The sequence below is a fragment of the Ornithorhynchus anatinus genome, chromosome 3 (genome assembly GCF_004115215.2).
Source record: "Ornithorhynchus anatinus isolate Pmale09 chromosome 3, mOrnAna1.pri.v4, whole genome shotgun sequence".
In the NCBI taxonomy this organism is placed as follows: Eukaryota; Metazoa; Chordata; class Mammalia; order Monotremata; family Ornithorhynchidae; genus Ornithorhynchus; species Ornithorhynchus anatinus.
The window spans coordinates 93,710,530-93,733,098 of NC_041730.1; the positions used below are offsets into that span (position 1 = coordinate 93,710,530).

The 22,569-nt window shown below is 39.9% G+C and overlaps 1 protein-coding gene and 1 non-coding gene across 5 annotated transcripts in view; one reads left to right on the forward strand and one right to left on the reverse strand.

The window, feature by feature from the left end:
* The window catches only part of CPLANE1 (ciliogenesis and planar polarity effector 1), a 111,119-nt gene that overhangs the window by 9,260 nt on the left and 79,290 nt on the right, over nt 1-22,569 (forward strand). For all 4 annotated transcript variants that reach the window (XM_029059915.2, XM_029059916.2, XM_029059913.2 and 1 more), the window contains 13 exons: nt 1,583-1,689; nt 2,656-2,812; nt 5,435-5,538; nt 5,667-5,849; nt 9,643-9,892; nt 10,092-10,250; nt 10,880-11,640; nt 12,612-12,820; nt 13,004-13,084; nt 17,603-17,764; nt 18,755-18,928; nt 21,693-21,921; nt 22,134-22,273. In XM_029059915.2, the coding sequence (XP_028915748.1) occupies nt 1,583-1,689; nt 2,656-2,812; nt 5,435-5,538; nt 5,667-5,849; nt 9,643-9,892; nt 10,092-10,250; nt 10,880-11,640; nt 12,612-12,820; nt 13,004-13,084; nt 17,603-17,764; nt 18,755-18,928; nt 21,693-21,921; nt 22,134-22,273 (2,716 nt within the window). The remainder of the gene's footprint in view (nt 1-1,582; nt 1,690-2,655; nt 2,813-5,434; nt 5,539-5,666; nt 5,850-9,642; nt 9,893-10,091; nt 10,251-10,879; nt 11,641-12,611; nt 12,821-13,003; nt 13,085-17,602; nt 17,765-18,754; nt 18,929-21,692; nt 21,922-22,133; nt 22,274-22,569) is intronic.
* Nucleotides 7,206-7,343, reverse strand: LOC114810702. The gene has a single exon (XR_003758397.1). It is a non-coding gene; the product is annotated as a small nucleolar RNA SNORA7 (small nucleolar RNA).

Sequence of the window (22,569 nt, forward strand, 5' to 3'; positions counted from 1 at the left end):
TCATGTGGGGCTGGATAATCTTCCCTGAAGACTGTAAACTTGTTGTGGGCAGGGAACGTATCTGCCAACTCTCTTATATTGTACTCTCCCAAGTGCTTAGTACAGCATTCTGCACATAATAAGGGCTCAATCAATACAACCGATGATTAAAAACTAAAAACAAATTAGTGCTCTAGGCAGTTTCTGCTTTATTCATCATATTAAATATCTTTAGAAATGATTTTTTTCCCCATTTCATATTCACAGTTTTGTTGGTGAATGTTGAACAACTCAACTTAGAAATTCATTTGATTCTCTACTGTTTTATGGTACTGGGGATTAAAGTCTAAGGATAGGCGAATGAGAAAGCATATCTGGCGTGAAGAAACTGATACTGCTGAAATTTTATGTGAGGTTTTTAGTGTGCATGTTGTGAATTTAAAAACTTGGCGATTCTGAATCAATTAATAGCATTTACTGAGTGCTTTGTACAAACTTCAATATTGGGAGACTGCAGTAGAATTAGTAGGCAGGATCCTTACCCTCAAAGAGCTTACAGTCACATAGGAGAGACAGACACTAAAATAAAACACAGGTAAAAAGAAGCAGTAGAATGTAAATATATTTTATTTACATATGTGTGTGTGTATATGAGGATGTGTATCTTTGTGTGTATGTGTCTTAAGTGCACAGGAGAAATTGGGCAGTGAGTGAACACTCAAATGCTTAGCTGTTGCAGAATTCCTGAAATGGCAGTTGGGTGGGAAATAGGTTGTGGAGTTGAGAGATTAATCAAAGAAGGTCCTGAAGAAATGTGATTTCAGAAGGACGTTGAGGATGGGGAGAGCGTTGGCGTGCCAGATAGGAAGGGGGAGGGAGTTCCAAGCAGAGGGGATTATGTGAGCAAGAGTTTGGCGACAAGAGAGATGAGAATTGAGGCTCAGTGAGTAGGTTGACTGGAAGGATTGAAGTAAGCTAGTTGGATTGTAGTGGGAGTGAAGCGAGGATAAGCAGTGGGGAAAAGAGCTGATTGAGTAGAAGTTTCTTCTTGACGTGGAAAGAAACCTTTGGAGTTTTCTGAGGAGTGGGGAGACCGATGCATCATCATGTTTTAAGAAAACCATTTGAGCAGCAGACTGAAATACGGACTGAAGAGGGGAGAGATTGAAATAGGTATTTTATATTAAAAAAAGGGTGGCAATTGAAGTGTTTCTGTTAAGGCATTTTAAGGTGTTAAGTTTATCTGGACTTAAAGTGAAGGTGTGCTGTTATCAACTGTTGATAATTAGAATTTAAAAGGAAAAGTGTAATAATGAAATATACTCATGATTGTGTCCCTTGAGAATCGCAGCAGATTGGTTCTAATAACCTGACACTGTGGGCAGCCATCATAGTACCGTGTATTCCTTTGACTCAAACATGGTTTTAGGTTTAAGTAAACATATTCCTCAGAAAAATTGGATGGATTTAAGTGAAATTTTAAAATCCTTGGTGGTTTGATTCCAATGTTTCAATTTTTAATAAAGGTGTTTTTAATTTGAATTAATGCTTTAATCTTTCAAATATCTTCATGGAGACATTAACATTGGGTTTCTTTTTGCAGACACTTGGTGATTGCTGCTTGTGTTCATTTATATTTTATTCAAGTGAGTGCTTAATGTTAACGTTTCTGGCAGTTCGGTGGCATGCCAGCGTTTACAGCAGTTTTAGGTGAGAATGAAGTTGGCCTTCTTTAATGTTCATGTACCTACTATTTGCGATGTGTAAAATAATTATTACAGATAATGAAGAATTAAAATCTAGCAGTAAGAAATTTCTTGTTGAGGTTAATGGCACCTATCAAGACAAGAAAACCATTTGTCCTTTCTCCCCCAAGTCCTTGTGTCCTGCTTTGATGGAGCATAATTGCAGGGCTCTCTGAGACCAGGAAGGAGAGATAATTGGATCAACGAGCAAGAACAGCTTGGTTGCTTAATTGCTTCTTGCTAGAGAAGAGGTATGGCCTAGTGGATAGAGCATGGACCTGGGAGTCAGAAGGGCCTAAATTCTAATCTTGGCACTTGTTTGCTGTGTCACCTGAGGCAAGTCACTTCCCTTCTTTGTGCCTCATAGCCGAGACTGGTAGAGGATTTGGATACACTCTAGGTGCCATCCTGAGAGGATAATTGTGGTTTTAACAAACCCCTATTTATCAGATAAAGGCAGGAAAATGTTTTTGGAACTAGTAAAAGAAGACATCCTTTCCCTTTCCATAGACTCCTAGACTCTCCAGTAGGTATCGTGACTATTGCATTTGCAATCATTATTTATGGTATTCATTAAGTGAATCATTAAGTGAATTCCCTCATCTTTAAAATGGGGATTAAGACTGAGAGCCCCAAGTGGGACAGAGACTGTCCCAATACTTAGTACAATACATATCACGAAGTACGTGTTTATAGAACAGTGCTTGGCATCTAGTAAGCGCTTAACAAATACCATCGCTATTGTTAACAAAAGTGTTAAAAGCAAAAGTATTTGCATAGCTGAAGCTTCTGGGCATTCTTCAAGTGTAGTTCCCAATATAAGCATGTGCATCAATTGAGCAGATATTCCTAGAATGCAATTATGTGACTCATTTTTAAATGTTACAAAGTTATTCTGATCTGTTGAATTTCTTCATCATTGTTCTTACAGTTCATTGCCCTACCAGGTCTTCTGGGCCCAGCAAAAATGTGTCCTAAGTAGTCTGGTTCCTCAGTGTGAATCAGTCAAATCAAGGGGAGCATTGATTTCTTCATTTGCAGATGATGGACTTCTCCTGGCAATTACTATTAATCAGAGAGACCCAAAGGTAGGCCAAGATACCACTGAAAAAGGAAAATAACCCTCAATTTTGACATTATTCACAGATGATTGGTTAGTGAAACCCTATGTATGTACCATTTGTGCCCAGTGTTAGCTGCACTTAGGGCTATCCAGGATTTTCTACCTGCAAAGAAGAAATCCATGAATGCCAAGGAACTTCTTTACTTAAACGGGAGCTTTAAAAGCGCTTTAGATTTGCCCTGACAATAATTTTTTCTATATAGTAATCTTTAAAGTATGGATCCATTTTCCGGGCACTTGGTCTAGAAAGTAAACGTGGTTTTGTTTCATCCTGTTAAGTCATCTCTGATGCAGAGGGACTCCATGGACACCTCTTTCCCGGAACACCCCTTCCTCCTTCTGCAATCGTTCTGGTAGTATATTCATAGAGTTTTCTTGGTTAAAAATACAGAAGTGGTTTACCACTGCCTCATTCTGCACAGTAAACTTGAGTCTCTACCCTCGACTCTCTCCCGTGCCGCCACTGCCCAGCACAGGTGAGTTTTGACTTGTAGCAGATGGCCTTCCTCTCACTAGCCACTGCCCAAGCTAGGAATGGAATGGACAGGCCTCTGCTTGACTCTCCCTCCCCTAGCTGAGACTGGTGGAGGATTTGGAAACACTCCAGGTGCCATCCTGTGAGGACAAAGGTGGTTTTAGCAAACCTCTATTTTATCAATTAAAAGCAGGACACTGTTTTTGAAAGTGTAGTTAAAGAGGACATCCTGCCCTTTCCATTGTCTGACTCTTGGGCTCTCCAGGAGGTATCGTGATTACTGTATTTACAGCCATTATTTATGGTATTCATTAAGTGATTATTAGGTGCCATTCACATAGTATGATGGGATACTGATGAGATCACATTTCCTCTCCCCCTAGGAGTTCACAATCTATCAGGCATAGATAGCAGGTATTTTCTCCCCATTTTACAGGTTGAGGTAATCGAGGCAACGAGAGTTTATCTGCCTTTCCCAAGGTCATCCAGCAGGGATTAGAACGTGCATCCCCTGATCCTTGGGGCTCTACATAGGAGTCCTTTCCTGTTTCTGTAGAAATGGAAGGGACTTTCTTGAAGCAAAGATTAGGAAGGTGGAAATGCCCTGGGAGAGCAAGAAGGTACAGATGGAGTCATTCTGTCCCCTTATTCCTATTAGCCTGAGGATAAGGAAGAAAGAAAGGAGGCAAATGGCCTAAATAAAGCCAAGAATTAGGCATAAAACAGGGTAGAAATAGCCCTATTACTCTGTTCTGATTCCAAGCTACCCATTTGCTCCAACTGCTCTATCAGTCATTTTCCCTTGCTCTATCAATTGTTGGTATTTATTGAGCACTTACTATATGCAGAGCACTGTACTAAGCACTTGGGAGAGTACAGTACAGCAAAATTAGCATACACATTCCCTGCTCTTAATGCCCGAAATCCTGGGGTAATTTGTGACACTCAATTTCATACCACATTTAAAATGAGTGTTCTGGTTTAGCCGCTTTCACTGTTGTAATGTCACATCTACATTTGTGGTCAGGGAACGTGTCCCCCAACTCTGTGTTATGGTGTACTCTCCCAAGCGCTTAGTACAGTGATCTGCACCCAGAAAGCACTTAATAAATACAATTGATTGATTCTACATGCCTATTTCTCCCAATCGTGAATGCTAAATCTCTTGTTTAGGGCCTGATCACTGAATTATTGTAATTTCCGATCTTGCCTAGCCTCTTTCGGTTCCAAAATGTTGTGCACACTGCAGCTGTTATTCTGTCTCTTTCAACCCACTTAATTCTGTTATCGGTGGTCTTCCATTGGCTCCTCATCACCTCCGACACGAAATTGAATGCAAGGTCTTATAGTCTTTAGTTGTTTTTCACCAGTCTTTTTTTCTTTTTACCTTAGTTCCATTTCTTTCTATGTTTCACCTCCCACTCTTGGTTCAGTCAAGCTTATCGTTCATAGCTGTTCTCGTCTAAGCTTTCCTTTCCTCCTTTGGTCCTTTGCCTGTGCTTTTCCCCCATTCCCATCCACTATACCATCTATCTCCTCACTTCCTTCAAACTGCTCCTCAAAGCCTACCTCCTTCAGATAGCTTTCTCTCAAGCATCCACCCTTTTGTCCACTCATAGCTACATAAATATAAAAATGGAGGTTTTTATTTTCCTTCATCTATCTTTTTCTCCCCTATCAGATTATAGAGTCCTTTAGGGTTTGGATTATGTTTATGTTTCAAAGTGGGTCATAGCAGTAATAATAATAATAATAATAATATTGGTATTTGTTAAGCATTTACTATGTGCCACGGACTATTCTAAATGCTGGGGTAGATACAAGGTAATCAGGTTGTCCCACGTAGGGCTCACAGTCTTCATCCCCATTTTACAGATGAGGTAACTGAGGCACAGAGAAGTGAAGTGACTTGCCGTAGGTCATGCAGCTGAGAGGCGGTGGAGCTGGGATTAGACCTCCGACTCGCAAGCCCATGCTCTTTCCGCTAAGCCACACTGCTTCTCTAAAGTGGATAGTATTGATTAAGCACTTACCTAGTACGCTTTGGCCATTCAGTAAGTAGTTGAAATTTTTAATAATGAATTTTTATTTGTGTATTTTTTTGCATTTCAGGCAACTCAGGTGTTGTTTATAAATACGGTAAATTTTGTTACTACTAGTTCTGATTTGAAAGGTTGTAGTAATAAGAATCCTGTGGTTCCATCCAGACTCATCAGGTAAGAACAGTTTTTAAGACTAGCAAATTTTACCTTTAAAAAAAATCTAAGGCAAAGCAATTTAAAACATTTTGGATTTTATGAGCTTCACGCATCTAATTATGCCTATTATATTTTTGCCTTGCTAGGTCATATTGGGTAGGTGACACCAGCTGGACTCATGACAGTCTTTTCCTGGCTTGCATGTTAAAACGTGGCTCTCTGGTCTTATTGACCTACCTAGGGGAAATGCTGACATTAGTTACATCTGGTTGCTGTGTAGAATTTGGCCCGGCAGAATTTATTCCTCTTCATCCATTAATAACGTATCGGTGAGGCACTCAATCCTTCGTGTTTTTGATCCTATCTTCCTCTGTGTGTTGCTTTTAGAGAGTTTTTTTTAAATCTTCATCTTTCAAATTAAATCTTTTTCTTTCTTTGTGTCTGTCTTCTCAATATCTGTTTCTTATTCATAGTTGTCTTCTCTTTCTTGTCCTGCTGAAAATTTGACCTTGTGGTTATGTAAGTATAAGTGATTTAAGTGATTAGTATCATTAAATGATTAGAAGCTAGTTTTAGTATACACAAGTATGGCATTTTCTCATGATTAAAGATCAAATTTTTTCTTCATTTCAAATTATTGGAATTTATTGAGATAATTTCAGATGTATTAATTCTTTTCAAAACTCCATCAAATATCTGAGGCTTGTTGGACCCTTGTTTGTTTATAAGTACAGTAACGCTTTTCATTTGTGAGCTGTATCAAGTTGGAACCCCCGAAGCCTCTGAAGACGGGTAGTCAAATTTGTCCCTAATCCTGCTATTATTTTTTAATTCTGCTCCACAATCAAATCAAGGGAGCTCAATGATATTGTGTGATTTTTTTCACGTACAGTTTGGCAAATCTACAAGCCCAGAGCAAAACTGTAGTGATCTGTCTTATAGGCACTCCTTGATCTAAAGTTCTAAAGATCTAAACATTACAATGAATGGAAATTGCACTGATTTAGCTTTATGACCCAATCAGTGCCAGTCAGATTTGAGTGCTTACTATGTGCAGAGCACTGTACTAAGCACTTGGGAGAGTACAACGCAACAGTAAAGCAGACACATTGCCTGCCCACCTCCCTTATGGCATTTACTCTGAAGGCATGAGTGATTGGAGGATAAGCCCATGAGAACTAAGGATGTACAGTGAGAAGTAGCATGGTGAAGTGAATAGAGCACAGGCCTGGGAGTCAGAAGGTCATGGGTTCTAAATCCCGACTCCGCCCCTTGTCTGCTTTGTGACCTTGGGCAAGTTACTTCACTTCCCTGGGCATCACTTACCTCATCTGGGAAAATGGGGATGGAGACTGTGAGTCCTGTATAGGACAGGGACTGTGTCCAACCCAATTTGCATGTTTCCACCCCAGCGCTTAGTAAAGTGCCTGGCACATAGGTAAGTGCTTAACAAATCCTGTCTTGTCTTATGCCATCGAGCATTTACGACCCATAGCGACACCATGGAAGCGTCTCTCCCAGAATGCCCCGCTCTCCATCTGCAATTGTTCTGGTAGTGTATTCAAAGAGTTTTCTTGATAAAAGTACATAAAGTGTTTTACCATTGCTGTTTTCTCTGTAGTAAACTTGAGTCTCTGCCCTCGACTCTCTCCTGTACTGTTGCTGCCCCGCATGAGTGAGATTTGACTTGTAGCAGATGACCTTCCACTCACTAGCCACTGGCCAAGCTAGGAATGGAGGGGTTAGGCCTCTGCTTGACTCTCCCTCCCATAGCCGAGACTGGTAGAGTCCTGGAAACTCTCAAGGTGCGACCCTGAGAGGGGGCTTAAAAATACCATTATTATTACTATATAGGGGGAAGCAGTTATAGAAGTCACAACGGCTTTAGTGGGGAAAGGGAAGAAAGTTAAAAGGGAGGGGGAAATAGAGCCCTGGGGGGAAGGGGACGTTAGCTAATTACGCTTTAGCTTTTAAGCTCTTTGTAGGCACGTATCAGGTCTATCACCTCAATGGTATTGTACTTTCCCAAGTACTTAGTATAGTCTTCTGCACACAGTAAGCACTCAATAAGTACCAGTGATTATTGGTTGATACCAGACACCACAGAATCCATTTTATTTCTGCTGAAGTAAATCAGTTACCCTACTGAGGAACTTCTCTGACTCAATATACATGAATTAAGGTAGCCCTATTAAGCAGCATGGCTCAGTGGAAAGAGCACGGGCTTTGGAGTCAGGGCTCATGAGTTCGAATCCCAGCTCTGCCACTTGTCGGCTGTGTGACTATGGGCAAGTCACTTAACTTCTCTGTGCCTCAGTTCCCTCATCTGTAAAATGGGGATTAAGACTGTGAGCCCCACGTGGGACAACCTGATTCCCCTATGTCTACCCCAGCGCTTAGAACAGTGCTCGGCACATAGTAAGCGCTTAACAAATACCAACATTATTATTATTATTATTAAATGAGTAACCAATTCTTGGTAATTTGGGTAAAATCATGTTTCTGATCTCAGTTCACCAATCCCCAGCTTATAGCACTTTTTCCCAAGTGTTTCTACTCCCTGTCCCTCCCAGACTGTAAGTTCCTTGTGGGCAAGGAATGTGGCTACCAACTCTTTTATATTGTATTCTCCCAAGCAGTCAGTTCAGTGCTCAGCAAACAGTAAGTGCATAATAAATTTGATCGATTGACTTGTGTTTTGATCCTCTAGACTGTAGGGTCACTGTGGGCAGGAAATGTGTTAATAATAATAATAATAATAATAATAATAATAATAATGTTGGTATTTGTTAAGCGCTTACTATGTGCCGAGCACTGTTCTAAGTGCTGGGGTAGACACAGGGGAATCAGGTTGTCCCACGTGGGGCTCACAGTCTTAATCCCCATTTTACAGTTGAGGGAACTGAGGCACAGAGAAGTTAAGTGACTTGCCCACAGTCACACAGCTGACAAGTGGCAGAGCTGGGATTCGAACTCATGAGCCCTGACTCCAAAGCCCATGCTCTTTCCTTATGAGCCACGAAAGTGTTTAGTACAGTGCTCTGCACATAGTAAGTGCTCAATAGATACGATTGATTGATTTGTTATAGCTTTCATGAACCAATTGTACTGCACCTTTGAGAACTACCTATATTAGCAAGTTGGCCCATGATGGGAAAAATGTATGCACTTATATGGAAAAAAATCACCATTGCAGTATTTTTAGTAGATTGGGAATTGGCAAAGCTATTAAGTAGATCGTTCCATAGACGTCTTTTACTGGTGTCTATAACAGATTCTATTTATGGGGAATTAAATAATATTCAGAATTCCTTAACCCCTCGACTAAATCACCTCCTCTAGTTGAAGCAGCACATTGAACCACACTTCCAGATTCCCTTAGCCCCATGTCTGTCCCTGTAGTCACTTGCCTAGCTCTTTCCACTTTTAGCCACCTTTTCTTGATCCCACACTCTCCCTTGGCCTCCCTCATTGGCCCATCTTGAGCACCGATCCTATCTGACTGCACTCCCTTCTGTAGCTCAAGGACCCTAAAGCACTTCCAGCCAACTTCTCTCCACTTTTTTCACCCTTCGGGGTTCCAACACTTGCTGGGAATTGATAGTTTAAATAATTTCGGTGTATTTTTCAGTAACTACTTAAGATTGGTTATTCTTCAATTTTAGAAGACATAAAATATTAACATTTTATCCCCCTTGCCAAAAATGTATGAGCAACCCTTACAAACGATAAGATATTGATGTCTTATGTATTTGTTTCTATCTTATTTGTACGCTAGATTGCAAAATTGCAAAATTTTATCTTATGAGATTAATAGTGTAAACCCATAATTTTTATAATCCTCATAGCAAATAAACCCATAATGGGTAATGCTTTTCCATAGCTTAATTTTTTTCTAAAATCAAAATCAAAACATAAGTGTGTACTTTTGTCCGGAGTCACAGTTCCATGTATTTTTTGGCATTTTGCTTTATTTCTTATTTGAATGTCACTATCTCTTTTGTTACTAATTTACATTTTTGGAATGTTTAATCTCACAGATATCATATACGTTATATTTGTTCTAATTGTTGTGTTTGTATTTGTGCATTGATTAGATTGCTTTTGGTATTTGTTTGCTAGACCCCAACAGTGTGCACTGCAAGACTCTAATCATAAGCTCAATTCATCAGCTTCTGATAATGACCCTATGAGACAAAGATTTTCTGTTACAACACACTCAAGATTACCCTACCTCATTGTCTCTGATGGGTACATGGTTACAGTACTAAAATTCCTTGAAAATCTGTCCCCAACTGTACTCATGAAGTCACTTCTGCTTGATTCAACCCAGAGGCTTGAGAAAATCCATCAAGGCCTGATGATATCAAAGGTAAAGTTTCTTTTCATATCTTTTGCAGTGGAAAATATGTTCATTATTCCTTCCTCCCCAATTTGAAACTAGTAAATGGAAAGTAATGTTTTATGGTAATTTTTTTGTCAGTATGCAAAAATAAATATTTCTGGTACAGATGGAAACTTTAATGAATTTATGAACTTTTTCTGATTTTCATCTTCCCCCTCTCCCATAGACCAAAGGTAAAAGCCTTGGGTTGCAAACATTAGCATCCCTTAAATCTAGTCTGTTAACGCATCAAGGAAACAAAGCTTCAACCTTTTCGACCATCCCTAAATTCTTGCAAAAAGAGGAGGAAACAGGGAAATTCACTGAGAAAACAGCAGACATTCAGGTATTTGTCAATAGTGTTCCGTTATCTTTGAAACTTCTTCTGTGTGTAGGTGGGTTCCACAGTTGTGCAGTGAATAATGCAGTGATTTCACTCAATCAGTCGATGACTCTACTAAGCCCTCGGGAGATTACACCAGAATCAAAAGACAACGGCCCCTGCCCTCAGATTTACAATCTAATGAGAGAGAGAGGCAAAGATTATTTCCAGAATAGTGGAAGTAGGCAGAAGAGAATATAACAGGTAGTAGTAAGAATATGTAGGATAAAATAGCTGAGTATTTTATTATACACTTTAGTATGTATTAAATGTTGCATGGTGCAATTACATGTAAGTGCTGAGGGGAAGGTTAATTTAAGGCACTTTGGGCTGTTGGGATTTAAGCAGGAAAGGTTTCTCAAAAGAAAATGGATATCAAGAGGTTTATGGGGAAAAAAGGGGGGAACTGTGGTGTGGCACATTTAAAGGGGAGGGAGTTCAGACAGAGTGAACAACAAGAACAGAAATCTAGAATGAAGTAATAACTCTTGCTCCATCCTGAAAGAAAAGAGGTGGTCTGGGGAAGTCCTTGAAGTGTGCTTCCATAGTTTCTCTCCTGAGGTATGATTCACAATCTTTTTTTATTGCCTTAGGATTATGAAGAAGAAGAAAGCGATAAGCGGTTTTCAAAGAGTTTAAATTTTTGGAGTCTGAAACTGAATTCTTCTTTTAGTACAGTCGAAGAAGGAAGATTAGAATTTGCTTCGATGTTTGATACTATCCATGCAACAGATAATATCAGACAGAAAGGTTGTACAGTTTCTGAACTGAATTCTATCCAGAAAAATCTCCTTGCAGCGTGGAGTTTAGGAATTTCAAAAAATATAGAAGAAAAGTCCAAAATGTTGAATTACACAGTGGTCTGCATCACTCACTTTCTTTACATTCTTCAGTTCACAAAATGTCCTTCACCAAAACCTGGACTGTTTTTAAACCAGACTACAAAACATAATGCATGGTTACAGTGTGTCTTCCATCTTTTTCACCAGTATTTATCCATCCAGTATTGGGATATGAGATACAAACAAGATATGGGGCATTTGGTGAAGCTCACGTCACAAACCCTGCAGTTAATGTTTATTCAACCAAAACAAGATCGGTTATTTTCAGAAACACTTTTAGGGGGATTCCACTTACTTAAGATGGTCTCTGAAAATCTAAATGTCACATATAATTTACAGAATGAGGTTATTTCATCCTCAGCTGATATAAACAGAATGGTAAATTTTGATTCATTAGTGGTTCCCATTTTTCAAGAATTTCACGGCAACCATTCTCAGAAAATGCGCTCATGGGATTCGCTTTTCTGCATGCCTCCTCAAGCAGTAAATCTCGGCCACAAACCAGGAAATAGGTATGCATGTTTATAAACGTATAATCAATAAATGAATACATCGTGTTTTAAAATAATTTACATGATTACTTTTAATATACCCAGTTCTCCTCCAGTGTGTAGCTTGTTTGTGTGTAACATTTTGTGTGAAAGAATACTCATGTTGCAGTACTTACCTAGTATCTGATGCTGCGTGCTTGCACTTAACCTTTCCTTCTGACAGTGTGATGTGCTATATCGAGATACCTGGGCGTTGTGGGCAGAATTCTTAGTGAAAGAACAGGTTGTGACAGAACTGGTTACACTTTTACATTAGATGCATTAGTAAGTTTTTTATAATGTAAAATGTTTCAGGATAATATTAATAATGTTGGTATTTGTTAAGCGCTTACTATGTGCAGAGCACTGTTCTAAGCACTGGGGTAGATACAGGGTAATCAGGTTGTCCAACGTGAGGCTCACAGTTAATCCCCATTTTACAGATGAGGTAACTGAGGCACAGGGAAGTTAAGTGACTTGCCCACAGTCACACAGCTGACAGGTGGCAGAGCTGGGAGTCGAACCCATGCCCTCTGACTCTGAAGCCCAGGCTCTTTCCACTGAGCCACGCTGCTTCCATAATATTCTTCTGATTATGTTCATCTTCCTTCTAGAATTGGAAAGCGAAACTAATAGTTCACATTTTTTAAAGAAGTATGTGCAGAGGATGTGACTGTGTACATGATTTTTGCCAACGTTTTGTTTGAATATAACTTTTCATATGAAAGTATACACAGCTGTTATGCACACTAATTTTTACTAGCATTTCGAAAAATTATTTAATTTCACTATTCAGAGTGCTCAGCTAGAATAGGGTGACATATTTCTCATTGTTGTTCATTCATTCATTCAATAGTATTTATTGAGCTCTTACTATGTGAAGAACACTGTACTAAGCACTTGGAATGTACAATCAAACTGTAATTCATTACCTTATCTAATTTTACTTGCAGGTTAGCCTTCCTATGGCGATTGTTATATAAACAAGCACTGTGGTATCAAACTCAGATAAGTAGGAAGATTTCCAAGAACCACGTACAATTAACAGAGAAAATAATCTTTGAAGAATCTACCGTTAAATCCCTCTTAGGCCATATTCAGGCTGCCCTACAAGCTACAGGAGAGAGTTTGGACCATACACCGAAACTTAAATCTGTTTCTGGTCAGTATCTTAGAAGGAATTGTAATTCACTGACTTTCATATTAGAAACTTAACGTGGCCCAGAATCTTGCTTTAGTATTTTCGGAGGGACTTTATTCCCTGGACTCTGTTTCAATCTGTAATAAAATCAAGAGACAAGCTATTGATAAGATGACTAACTGTGGTTTTGTTTTTGGTTTTGAGGTGAAGAGCATTTTCTTTTAGGAGCTTATGAAGTGTCAGTGCAGTTTTGGAAGAAAGCTCTTCAGGAAACCAAAGGAATAGGTAAGGGTGGTGCTGAAAAGCTATGAATGTCCGTTCCATATGATCACTCAATCAGTGGCATTTATTGTGTACGTACTATGTGCAGAGCACTGTACTAACCACCTGGGAGAGTACAACAGAGTTAGCAGATACCTTGACTGCACACAATGAGCTTCCAGACTCGAGAACACTAAGCAGTTGGGATGCAATAGTCCGTCTGAGTTACAGGCCTTGGCATCTGTCAAAAACTGCCCCCGATTGACCAGTCCCAGAAATTTCTCAGTGCCTAGAGGTGACGCATTCCAATTATCTTTTGACGTGGGTTCTCAAATGCCTCTACCACTAAAAATCCATTTTAAAATTAAGTCAAAATCATGAATCTAGGAATTTGCCACATGCAAAAAATCGCTTTTCTCTTTTGTGCTTGTTTGTGAATGGTTCTGTCATTTGTCAAGAGGGAAAGAATATGAGTAACAAAGTAACTATCTCCTTTCACTGTGGGCAGGGAATGGGCCTACCACTTTTGTTGTATTCTCTTAAATGATAGTACGGTGTTCTGCCCGTGTTGAGCACTCAATAAATAAATAAAATTGATTAATTTATTGTTAGTGGGAAGTGATTAGGAGGTTGAGGCTCAAATCTAAATGGGAGAACTCTTCCCCGTCAGAAGTCTCAGTTCCTCTTCAGGCTAGGGTGTGTGGAGCGAGGCTAGCAAAGCAGCGTGGCCTTAGTGACAAGAGCACAGGCTTGGGAGTCAGAGGACGTGGGTTCTAATCCCAGCTCCGTCACTTGTCTGCTAAGTGACCTTGGGCAAGTCACGTCACTTCTCTGTGCCTCAGTCACCTCACTTCTGAAATGGGGATTAAAACTGTGAGCCTCCTGTAGGACAGGGACCGAGTCCAACCTGATTACCTTGTGTCTACCCCAAGGCTTAGAACAGTGCCTGGCACATAGTAAGTGCTTAACCAATACCATCATTATTATTATTGCTATTATTATAGGCACAAACTGTAGGTGCAACTCTCACCTTCAGTTCTCAGATCCTGTTACTCCTTCAACAATTTAGAGAGGGAGAAAAGCATAATGTAATAATACAAGATAAAACCTCATTAATTTAGACTTCCTGAGGGCAGTTGCAGGTTTGAATCATTGAAAAGCCCAAGTAGTTATTATTCATTCATTCAATAGTATTTATTGAGCACTTACTATGTGCAGAGCACTGTACTAAGCGCTTGGAATGTACAAATCGGTAACAGAGACAGTCCCTGCCCTTTGACGGGCTTACAGTCTAATCGGGGGAGACAGACAGACAAGAACAATAGCAATAAATAGAATCAAGGGGATGAGCATGTCATTAAAACAATAGCAAATAAATAGAATCAAGGTGATGTACATCTCATTAACAAAATAAATAGGGTAATGAAAATTAGTAATTTATTACTATTTTATTAGTAGTAATTAGTAATAATTATTAGCATTATTATATATTATATTATTAATATATCATTAGTAATAATGATAATATTAAGTGCTTACTGAATGCAGAGCATTCATTCAGTTGTATTTATTGAGCACTTACTGTGTGCAAAGCACTGTACTAAGTGCTTGGGAAAATACAATATAACAGTATACACATTCCCTGCCCACAATGAGCTATGAGCTTAGAGTCTAGACAGGGAAACAGACATTAATATAAATAAGATAACTGTGTTAAGCATTGGGTTAGTTGAGAGATGATTAGATTCTGTCCCTGTGGTACATGGGGCTCCCGCTCTAAGAGGCAGAGCAAGTACCATCCCCAAGTGAGGAAATGGAGACACAGAAAAGTTAAGCAACTTGCATGCTTGCATGAGAAATAGTGTGGCTCAGTGGAAAGAGCCTGGGCTTGGGAGTCAGTGGTCATGGGTTCTAATCCCAGCTCTGCCACTTGTCAGCTGTGTGACTTTGGGCAAGTCACTTAACTTCTCTGGGCCTCAGTTACCTCATCTGTAAAATGGGGATTAAGACTGTGAGCCCCACGTGGGACAACTTGATTATCTTGTATCTCCCTGCCCCCCAGTGCTTAGAACAGTGCTTGGCACATAGTAAGAGCTTAACAAAGGTCATCTTCATTATTATTAGTATTTAGGATACCCAAGAGAAGGTGGCAGAGCCAGGACTAGAAGAACCTTCATCTCCTGATTCCCAATCCCATTCTCATTCCACTAGGTCACAACACCCCCTCTTACGTAGAAGTATATTTTGAAATGTTGTTTTATTAGATTGGTGGGAGTCTTCCTGTTTGTCTGCAGATTTCTATATGTGTGCTTATCTTCTGTTGTTTGCACTCTTCTGCTTTTCTCAGATGGTTTCTTTAAATCTGCCAGAGACAATAGATTATTCCTGAAGTAGTCTATTGAACAATTAATATTATTGAATAAATATGGTATTTGTTACTCTGTGCCAAGCACTGTCCTAAGTGCTGGGGTAGGTACAAGGTAATCAGAGTGGATACATTCCCTGTGCCCCAGTGGGTTCCACAGTCTAAGTAGGAGAGAGACAGCACTGTGGCTCAATGGAAAGAGTCCGGGCTTGGGAGTCAGAGGTCATGGGCTCAAATCCTGGCTCTGCCACTTGTCAGCTGTGTGACTGTGGGCAAGTCACTTAACTTCTCTGTGCCTCAGTTCCCTCATCTGTAAAATGGGGATTGAGACTGTGAGCCTCACGTGGGACAACCTGATTACCCTGTATCTACCCCAGTGCGTAGAACAGTGCTCGGCACGTAGTAAGCGCTTAACAAATACCAATATCATTATTATTATTATTATTTTGTCCCCAGATGAGCAGATTGACACACAAAGAAGTGAAGTGACTTGCCTAAAGTCGCACAGTAGACAAGTGGCATAGCCAGGTTTAGGACTCAACTGCTCTGACCCCCAGGCCCGGGTTCTTTCCATTAGGCCATGCTGCTTTCTTTTTGCCCGCCCTGAATATCTTCAGAAATTGGGTCTTCTATCTTGATCGTATTCTCAGGTTCTTGAGGCAGTGTCCTATCCACTGCGGGCGCTCAGTAAGCACTACAGATTCCATTACTTAGAGCACTGAAGCTATTTTACCCCCACGCAGATCAAGCCCTTCCCTCCTTACATCACAGATGTCTTCCATGGCTGGCAGTAGATGGGGCATGGGAAAGAAGTAGGGAATCAGATTGCCCACTTTTGTATTAGAGGTATTGGAAGTGATGGTTTTGCTGAAATCATTTTGTTAGACTATTAGCCTTTTTTCCTTTCCCGCTGAAGAGTAATTGGGCTTTTAAGTTAATGTCTGGGCCAAACCATCCTTGCAGAGGAGATACCAGTATGGTATGACAGGATTCATCCCACCTTACTTCAGGCGTACGTTCATCTATCCACAGCAGTGACAAGGAGGGTAATTCTGTCCTCCATTTTTCTTGGGAGTCAGAAGTCATGGGTTCTAATCCTGGCTCCGCCGCTTATCAGCTGTGTGGGCAAGTCAGTTAACTTCTCTGTGCCTCAGTTACCTCCTCTGTAAAATGGGGATTAAGACTGTGAACCCCACGTGGGACAATCTGATCACCTTGATTCCCCCCCAGCGCTTAGAACAGTGCTTCGCACATAGTAAGCACTTAACAAATGCTATCATTATTATTATTACCCTTTACTATGCTTGGGCAGGCTAGTGTATTGCTCCTATTTATTCTACTCTTATTTTCCTCTAATTTCCCTCTAATCATCATAATAATAATTTTGGTATTTAAGCACTTACTATGTTCCAAGCACTGTTCTAAGTGCTTTGGTAGATAAAGGGTAATCAGGTTGTCCCATGTGGGGCTCACAGTCTTCATCCCCATTTTACGGAAGAGTTAACTGAGGCACAGAGAAGTTAGTGGCTTGTCCAAGGTCACACAGCAGACAAATTGTGGAACCAAAATTAGAACCCACATCCTCTGACTCCCAAGCCCATGCTCTTTCCACTAAGCCACGCTGCTTCTCTAGACTTTAAACTTTTGGGCAAGGAATGTATCTACCAACACTGTTATATTGTACTCTCCTAAGCACATAGTACCAGTACTTTGTATCCAGGAAGCACTCAATAAATATAATTAATCAATTGATTGATTAATATGTCCTCCCTAAGCTCCTGTGTGCCGCCAGCATTTTAATTTGTGAGTTATAATTCATTTTCAAATATTCTTTTGACTCTTGGATAGAGGATTATCTGTCAAGCATGAGAAATACTGTTTATGTTGCTAGAGATAAAATTCCAGGGGATCATGATAGACAGTTGCTCCTCCTTTAGGAGGCTCCTTAAAAATCTACATATAATCATTCTGCTTTATCTTATCTGTATATTATCTTGAATCTCTTGGGAATCCTCAGTCAAGTATTGGGAATTTTTTTGTTTTGGGTGTGAATTGTGGGATTACCAAATTTTTTCCAGTGAATGATGACATGTGAAAAATTATTTGGCTCTTCACATTTTAAGAGCAAAGTAATATTGACATTATTTTTATGAAATTGTCGTTCTTTTCTATTTAAGGAAGAAGAAGATGCTATCTGCAGACCCGCTATTTACTGGCGATTTTATATTGCCATCTTTATCACTACAATATGAATGATGCTCAAGGACTGTCTGATCAATTAGTAAGTGCAATACTAAGGCGATCCCATCTGATTATAAAAGAAGAGGAAGATTCCTTAGGTATGTGTTTTTGATAGGTTTCTGTCTGTCATTATATGCTTTAAATGCATTTTCCGCCTCCCCTCATTAAACTCTCTTTTCCCTGGCTCGCTCTCTCCCTTCTGCATCATCTCCGCAGTTGGATCTATGACCTTTGGAGATTTGATATTTTGCCTAACCCCACAGCCCTTTTGGACATATCTTTAAATTATGTACTATAAATTACTTATATTAATGTCTGTTCCCCCCTAGGCTGTACACTTGTTATGGGCAGGGAAAGTGTCTGCTAATTCTTTTGTATTCTCCCAAGTGCTTAGTAAAGTGCTCTGCACATAGTAAGCACTCAATAAATACCATTGATTGATTAAAATTCAAATCACTTGCAGTGGCAATTTGATTCCCTGCCACACTGAAAATCAAAAGGACACTAAATTGAAATTATATCTTTCCTACAGAAATATGTAGTCTACAAAATCCCTTCATTTCCCAATGTAACACTTTCTTCAACCCCTTCTTATTTAGTCTGAGGCTTTAGCCGTCAGCACTGAAAATGACTCCCTTCTCTCAACTCTTCCCTGGTGCTGGTTTTCCCCATCCTTCAGCCTAGGGTAGATGCTGGGGTGGTACAGTCTGACCAGGAATCTGTGATGTAGACCCCCACAGATTGTATTATGGTGGGATTCTAGTTAATTGTTTCTATCCCTGTTGTCTTCCAAGAGTCTTGGCAACAGCATTTAATTGGGAGTAGCATCTATCTGGGGTTTTCATTTAAAAAGGATGTTTCTCCTCATGCTTCCGTTGTGTGTATACAGTCTATACCTTCCTGTCTTTCCCATTAGATTGCAAGTTCCTTGAGAACAAAGACCACCCAGTATAGTGCTCTGCACACAGTATTAATTCTAGTGAATGAATGGTAATTTCATTTCCAAGATAATTTGATAAAGTAGCATAAAATTGGTCAGGTAGTTCTTTTGGTTGTTCTTCTAAATTAGTCAAATATATGACTTTTAGTTCCCGAGAATTTGCACTGTGCATTTGGAATGATAGAAGATGTTCATCCTGAGGCCGCAGTAATGGTGATCCAGTCCATGGCAAGATTCATGACAGCATACTTCACTAATCATCCACTCTATGTACTTCCACCACACAATGTGAATATTCTTCCTCCTCTTCACATCAACTCAGGTACTACATGGCAACCAGAATAGTTCATTTTTGTTATCCATAGCTTCTTGCGTATTAGTAATATGTAAAATAAATACTGTCTGATGGTTGAAAATCCTCTGGCTTTGTGGCCTGCGATGTTTTCAAAGCTAGGGGAAGGATAAGAAGGTAATACGTAGTCTGATTCTAATTGACTGGAACATCAGATATTTAAGAGTGATACTGCTTCCTAACATTTATGATATACGTATTTTTTTAATGGTATTTGTTAAGCACTTACTTAGACCAGACACTTTATGAAGCGCTGGGGTAGATACAAGATAATCGGGTTGGACCCAGTCCGTATCCCACATAGGGTTCACAGTCTTAATCCCCCTGTTACAGATGAAGGAACTGAGGCACAGAGAAGTCAATGGACTTGCCCCAGGTCACACGGCAGACAGGTGGCACAGCTGAGATTAGAACTCAGGTCCTCTGACTCAGAGGCCCCTGTTCTTTCCACTAAGCCACACTGCTTCTCTATTTCCATTAACTCTTTCTACATAGCTAATGCATAGTTCTGCTTTTAATACAGAATGGTACGAAATAAGTGGGACCTTTTTTCTCCATAATGGAAGGTTAACCAACACTGTTTTTAAATTGAAAAAACAAATGAAAAAAACAAATTGACTCTTGGCTGTTTACCCTTACTCAAACTGGACTAAGCACTTGGAAGAGTACAGTATAACAGAGTTGGTTTTCACATCCCGATATTAATATGAATGAATAAATTTCAGATATGTACATAAGTGCTGTGGGGCTGAGGATGGGATGGTGGTGTGGTACAAATCCAAGTTCAAGGGTGATGGAGAAAGGAGAGGGAGTAGAGGAAAGGAGGGTTTAGTTAGGGAAGACCTCTTGGAGGAGATGTGACTCTAATAAGGCTTTGAAGGTGGGGAAGAGTGATCATCTTTCAGATGTGAACGAGGAGGGAGTTGTAGGATATCAGTGAGAGGTCAGTGGTGAGATAGATGAGATCATGGTATAGTGAGTAGGTTGGCATTAGAGGAGTGAATTGAGCATGCTGCACTGTAAAAGTCAAAGAGGTAAACCAAAGTGGTCTTTGGAGTTAAATGACTTGACTTTGATTAACATATTTTGGACATATAATCAGGAGGACTGATTCTCTGGAGAAGACACTAATGCTAGGAAAAGTCCAGGGAAAACGTGGAAGAGGCAGACCGGCAGTTAGATGGATAGAGACCGTAAAAGCAGTAACGGAAGAACCATTAGAAAGGTTGTGGATTACGGCAGAGGACGGGATGTTCTGGAGAAAATAGATCCATGGAGTCGCCGTGAATCGGAAACGACTTGACGGCACTTAGTAATAATAATAAAGATAGTAGGGGGCAAGATGATTGAAATCTTTACAGCTATTGGTAAGGAGTTTCTGTTTGATGCGGGGGTAAATGGTCAGTCGCTGGAGGTACTTGAGGTGTGGGGCGAAATGGAGCAGACAGTTTTTTAGAAAAATGATTTGGGCAGCAAATAAGGACTGAAGTGTGGAGAAACAGGAGGCAGGGAGGTCAGCAAGGAGGCTGCTACAGTAATCAAGGTGGGCTAGGATTAGCGCTTGGATTAATATGGTAGTAGTTTGGGTGGAGAGGAGAGGGGAGATTTTAGCAACGTGAAGGTTGAACTACAAAATTTGGTGACATTGAATACATGGGTTGAATGAGAGAGTTGAGTTGAGGATTATGCCAAGGTTACGGGTCTGTGAGGCGGGGAGGATGGTGGTACCGTCTACAGTGATGGGAAAGTCAGGGGAAGCACAGTGGGTGGGAAGACCAGGATTTCTGTTTTGGACATGTTAAGTTTGAGGTGTTTCACAGGATAACCAAGTAGAGATATTCTGAAGGCAGGAGTAAATGCTAGACTGCAGAGAAGGAGAAAAATCAGAGCTGGAGATGTAGATTTGGGAGTCATTCATATAGAAATGGTAGTTAAAACCATGGGAGCAATTGAGTTCACCAAGGGAGTGGGTGTAGATGGAAAGTAGAAGGGGACCGAGAACTGTGATTTGAGATGGTGCAAAATATAGGGAACCACCAGGTAGTTTAACTTGTTCATTTTTCCAGAATGTTTTGTCAGCAAGATAGATGACCTTTCTTCTTGTCAAAGCATTAAGTCACAGTAATTGGTTTAATAATTGAATTATGGAAGCAGCATAGTCTTGTGGATAGAGTCCGGGCCTGGGAGTCAGAAGATTTGGGTTCTAATCCCAGCTCGGCCATTTCCCTGCTGTGTGACCTTGAGTGAGTCACTTACCTTCTCAGTGCTTCAGTTACCTCATCTGTAAAATGGGAATTAAGACTATGAGTCACATGTGGGACGCGGACTAAATCCAACCTGATTATCTTGTAACTACCCCAGCACTTAGTACAGTGCCTGGCACACTGTAAGACCTTAACAAATACCATTTAAAAAAAAATTCCTATTTTTCCTACAGTATTCACAACATACAGAAGTAAGTTCCTGTCTTGTAGGAATTTATAGCCCATTTAAGCAAAACGGACCCAAGTACAGTAAATCCTTTAGTTTTCTTTGAAGATCCTATTTATGCATTGTGGTGTAATCCAGAGGCTATTTTGAGGTAGCATCACTTTCCAGTTTTTTTTTTTTTAGCATACCCAAACTGATTTTAGCTGATTATAGTATATACAATGATATATACACTGTATTCAAGTTTGTCACCTTAACATTTCTGGATTTTCTTCCTTTTTCCTTGTATTTACTGGGTTCCCAGGGCAGTATCCTCGAGTTGTTCCCCTGCAGCACGCCAAGATTTCCAGTGTTGTCAGAGACCAGAACCTTTCCGAAGTGTGGACAGTAGAATACGCTCTTGAGTTACTCTTAATTAGTGGGCTGCTTCCAGAAGCTGTGTGGCTAGTACATACACTTGGTGATTGGAAGATGTCTGTTTCTCTTGGTCTGGCCATCAACCTATTTTGCAAAAATAATAGCAACTTATCAAAGTAAGTAACATTAAAGCTAAACCCAATATTATCACCCCAAGTCTAGGATGGTTTTGCTCTATGGGCCGTCTTTAGCATTTCATATAGATGCTTTCTCAATTTCACAGCAAAGTGTAATTTGTGTTTTTGAAATGTTCTTTTCAATCTGCTGGACGATGGATGATTTCACTCTCTCCCCCACTTTTTGTTTTCCTTACTTGTTATAATTTCAGGTCCAAGAAAAAGAAGCTGAACCTTCCTTTAAATATGACCCCGGAGCAAACTTTTCAGGAAAAACTACAGTGTTTCCTAGGTCAGCCAAACTTCTCAGAGGCATTAAATGAAGTCGGTCCAAAATACAAACAGTTCACAGGTAAGATCATTTTGTGTTAAAATGTCAAGTTGATAGTTGCCTACACTTACTGCTATTTGATAAGAATATTGCTCAGGTAAACACAGTAATACACGTGAAGGTCATGGAAGAAATTGCCAATATAAATTCAAGTTGATCATTTTTAGTATTGATATTTTTGATGGGAGATTCCACCATCAGTATTTTCATTTGAATAAGCTGGAAAATATTAATTTAAATTTAATTAGGAAAACAGTAAGTGCCATCTTGAATTTATAGAACATAAGTGTTTTCTTAAGACACTGTAATATATATAC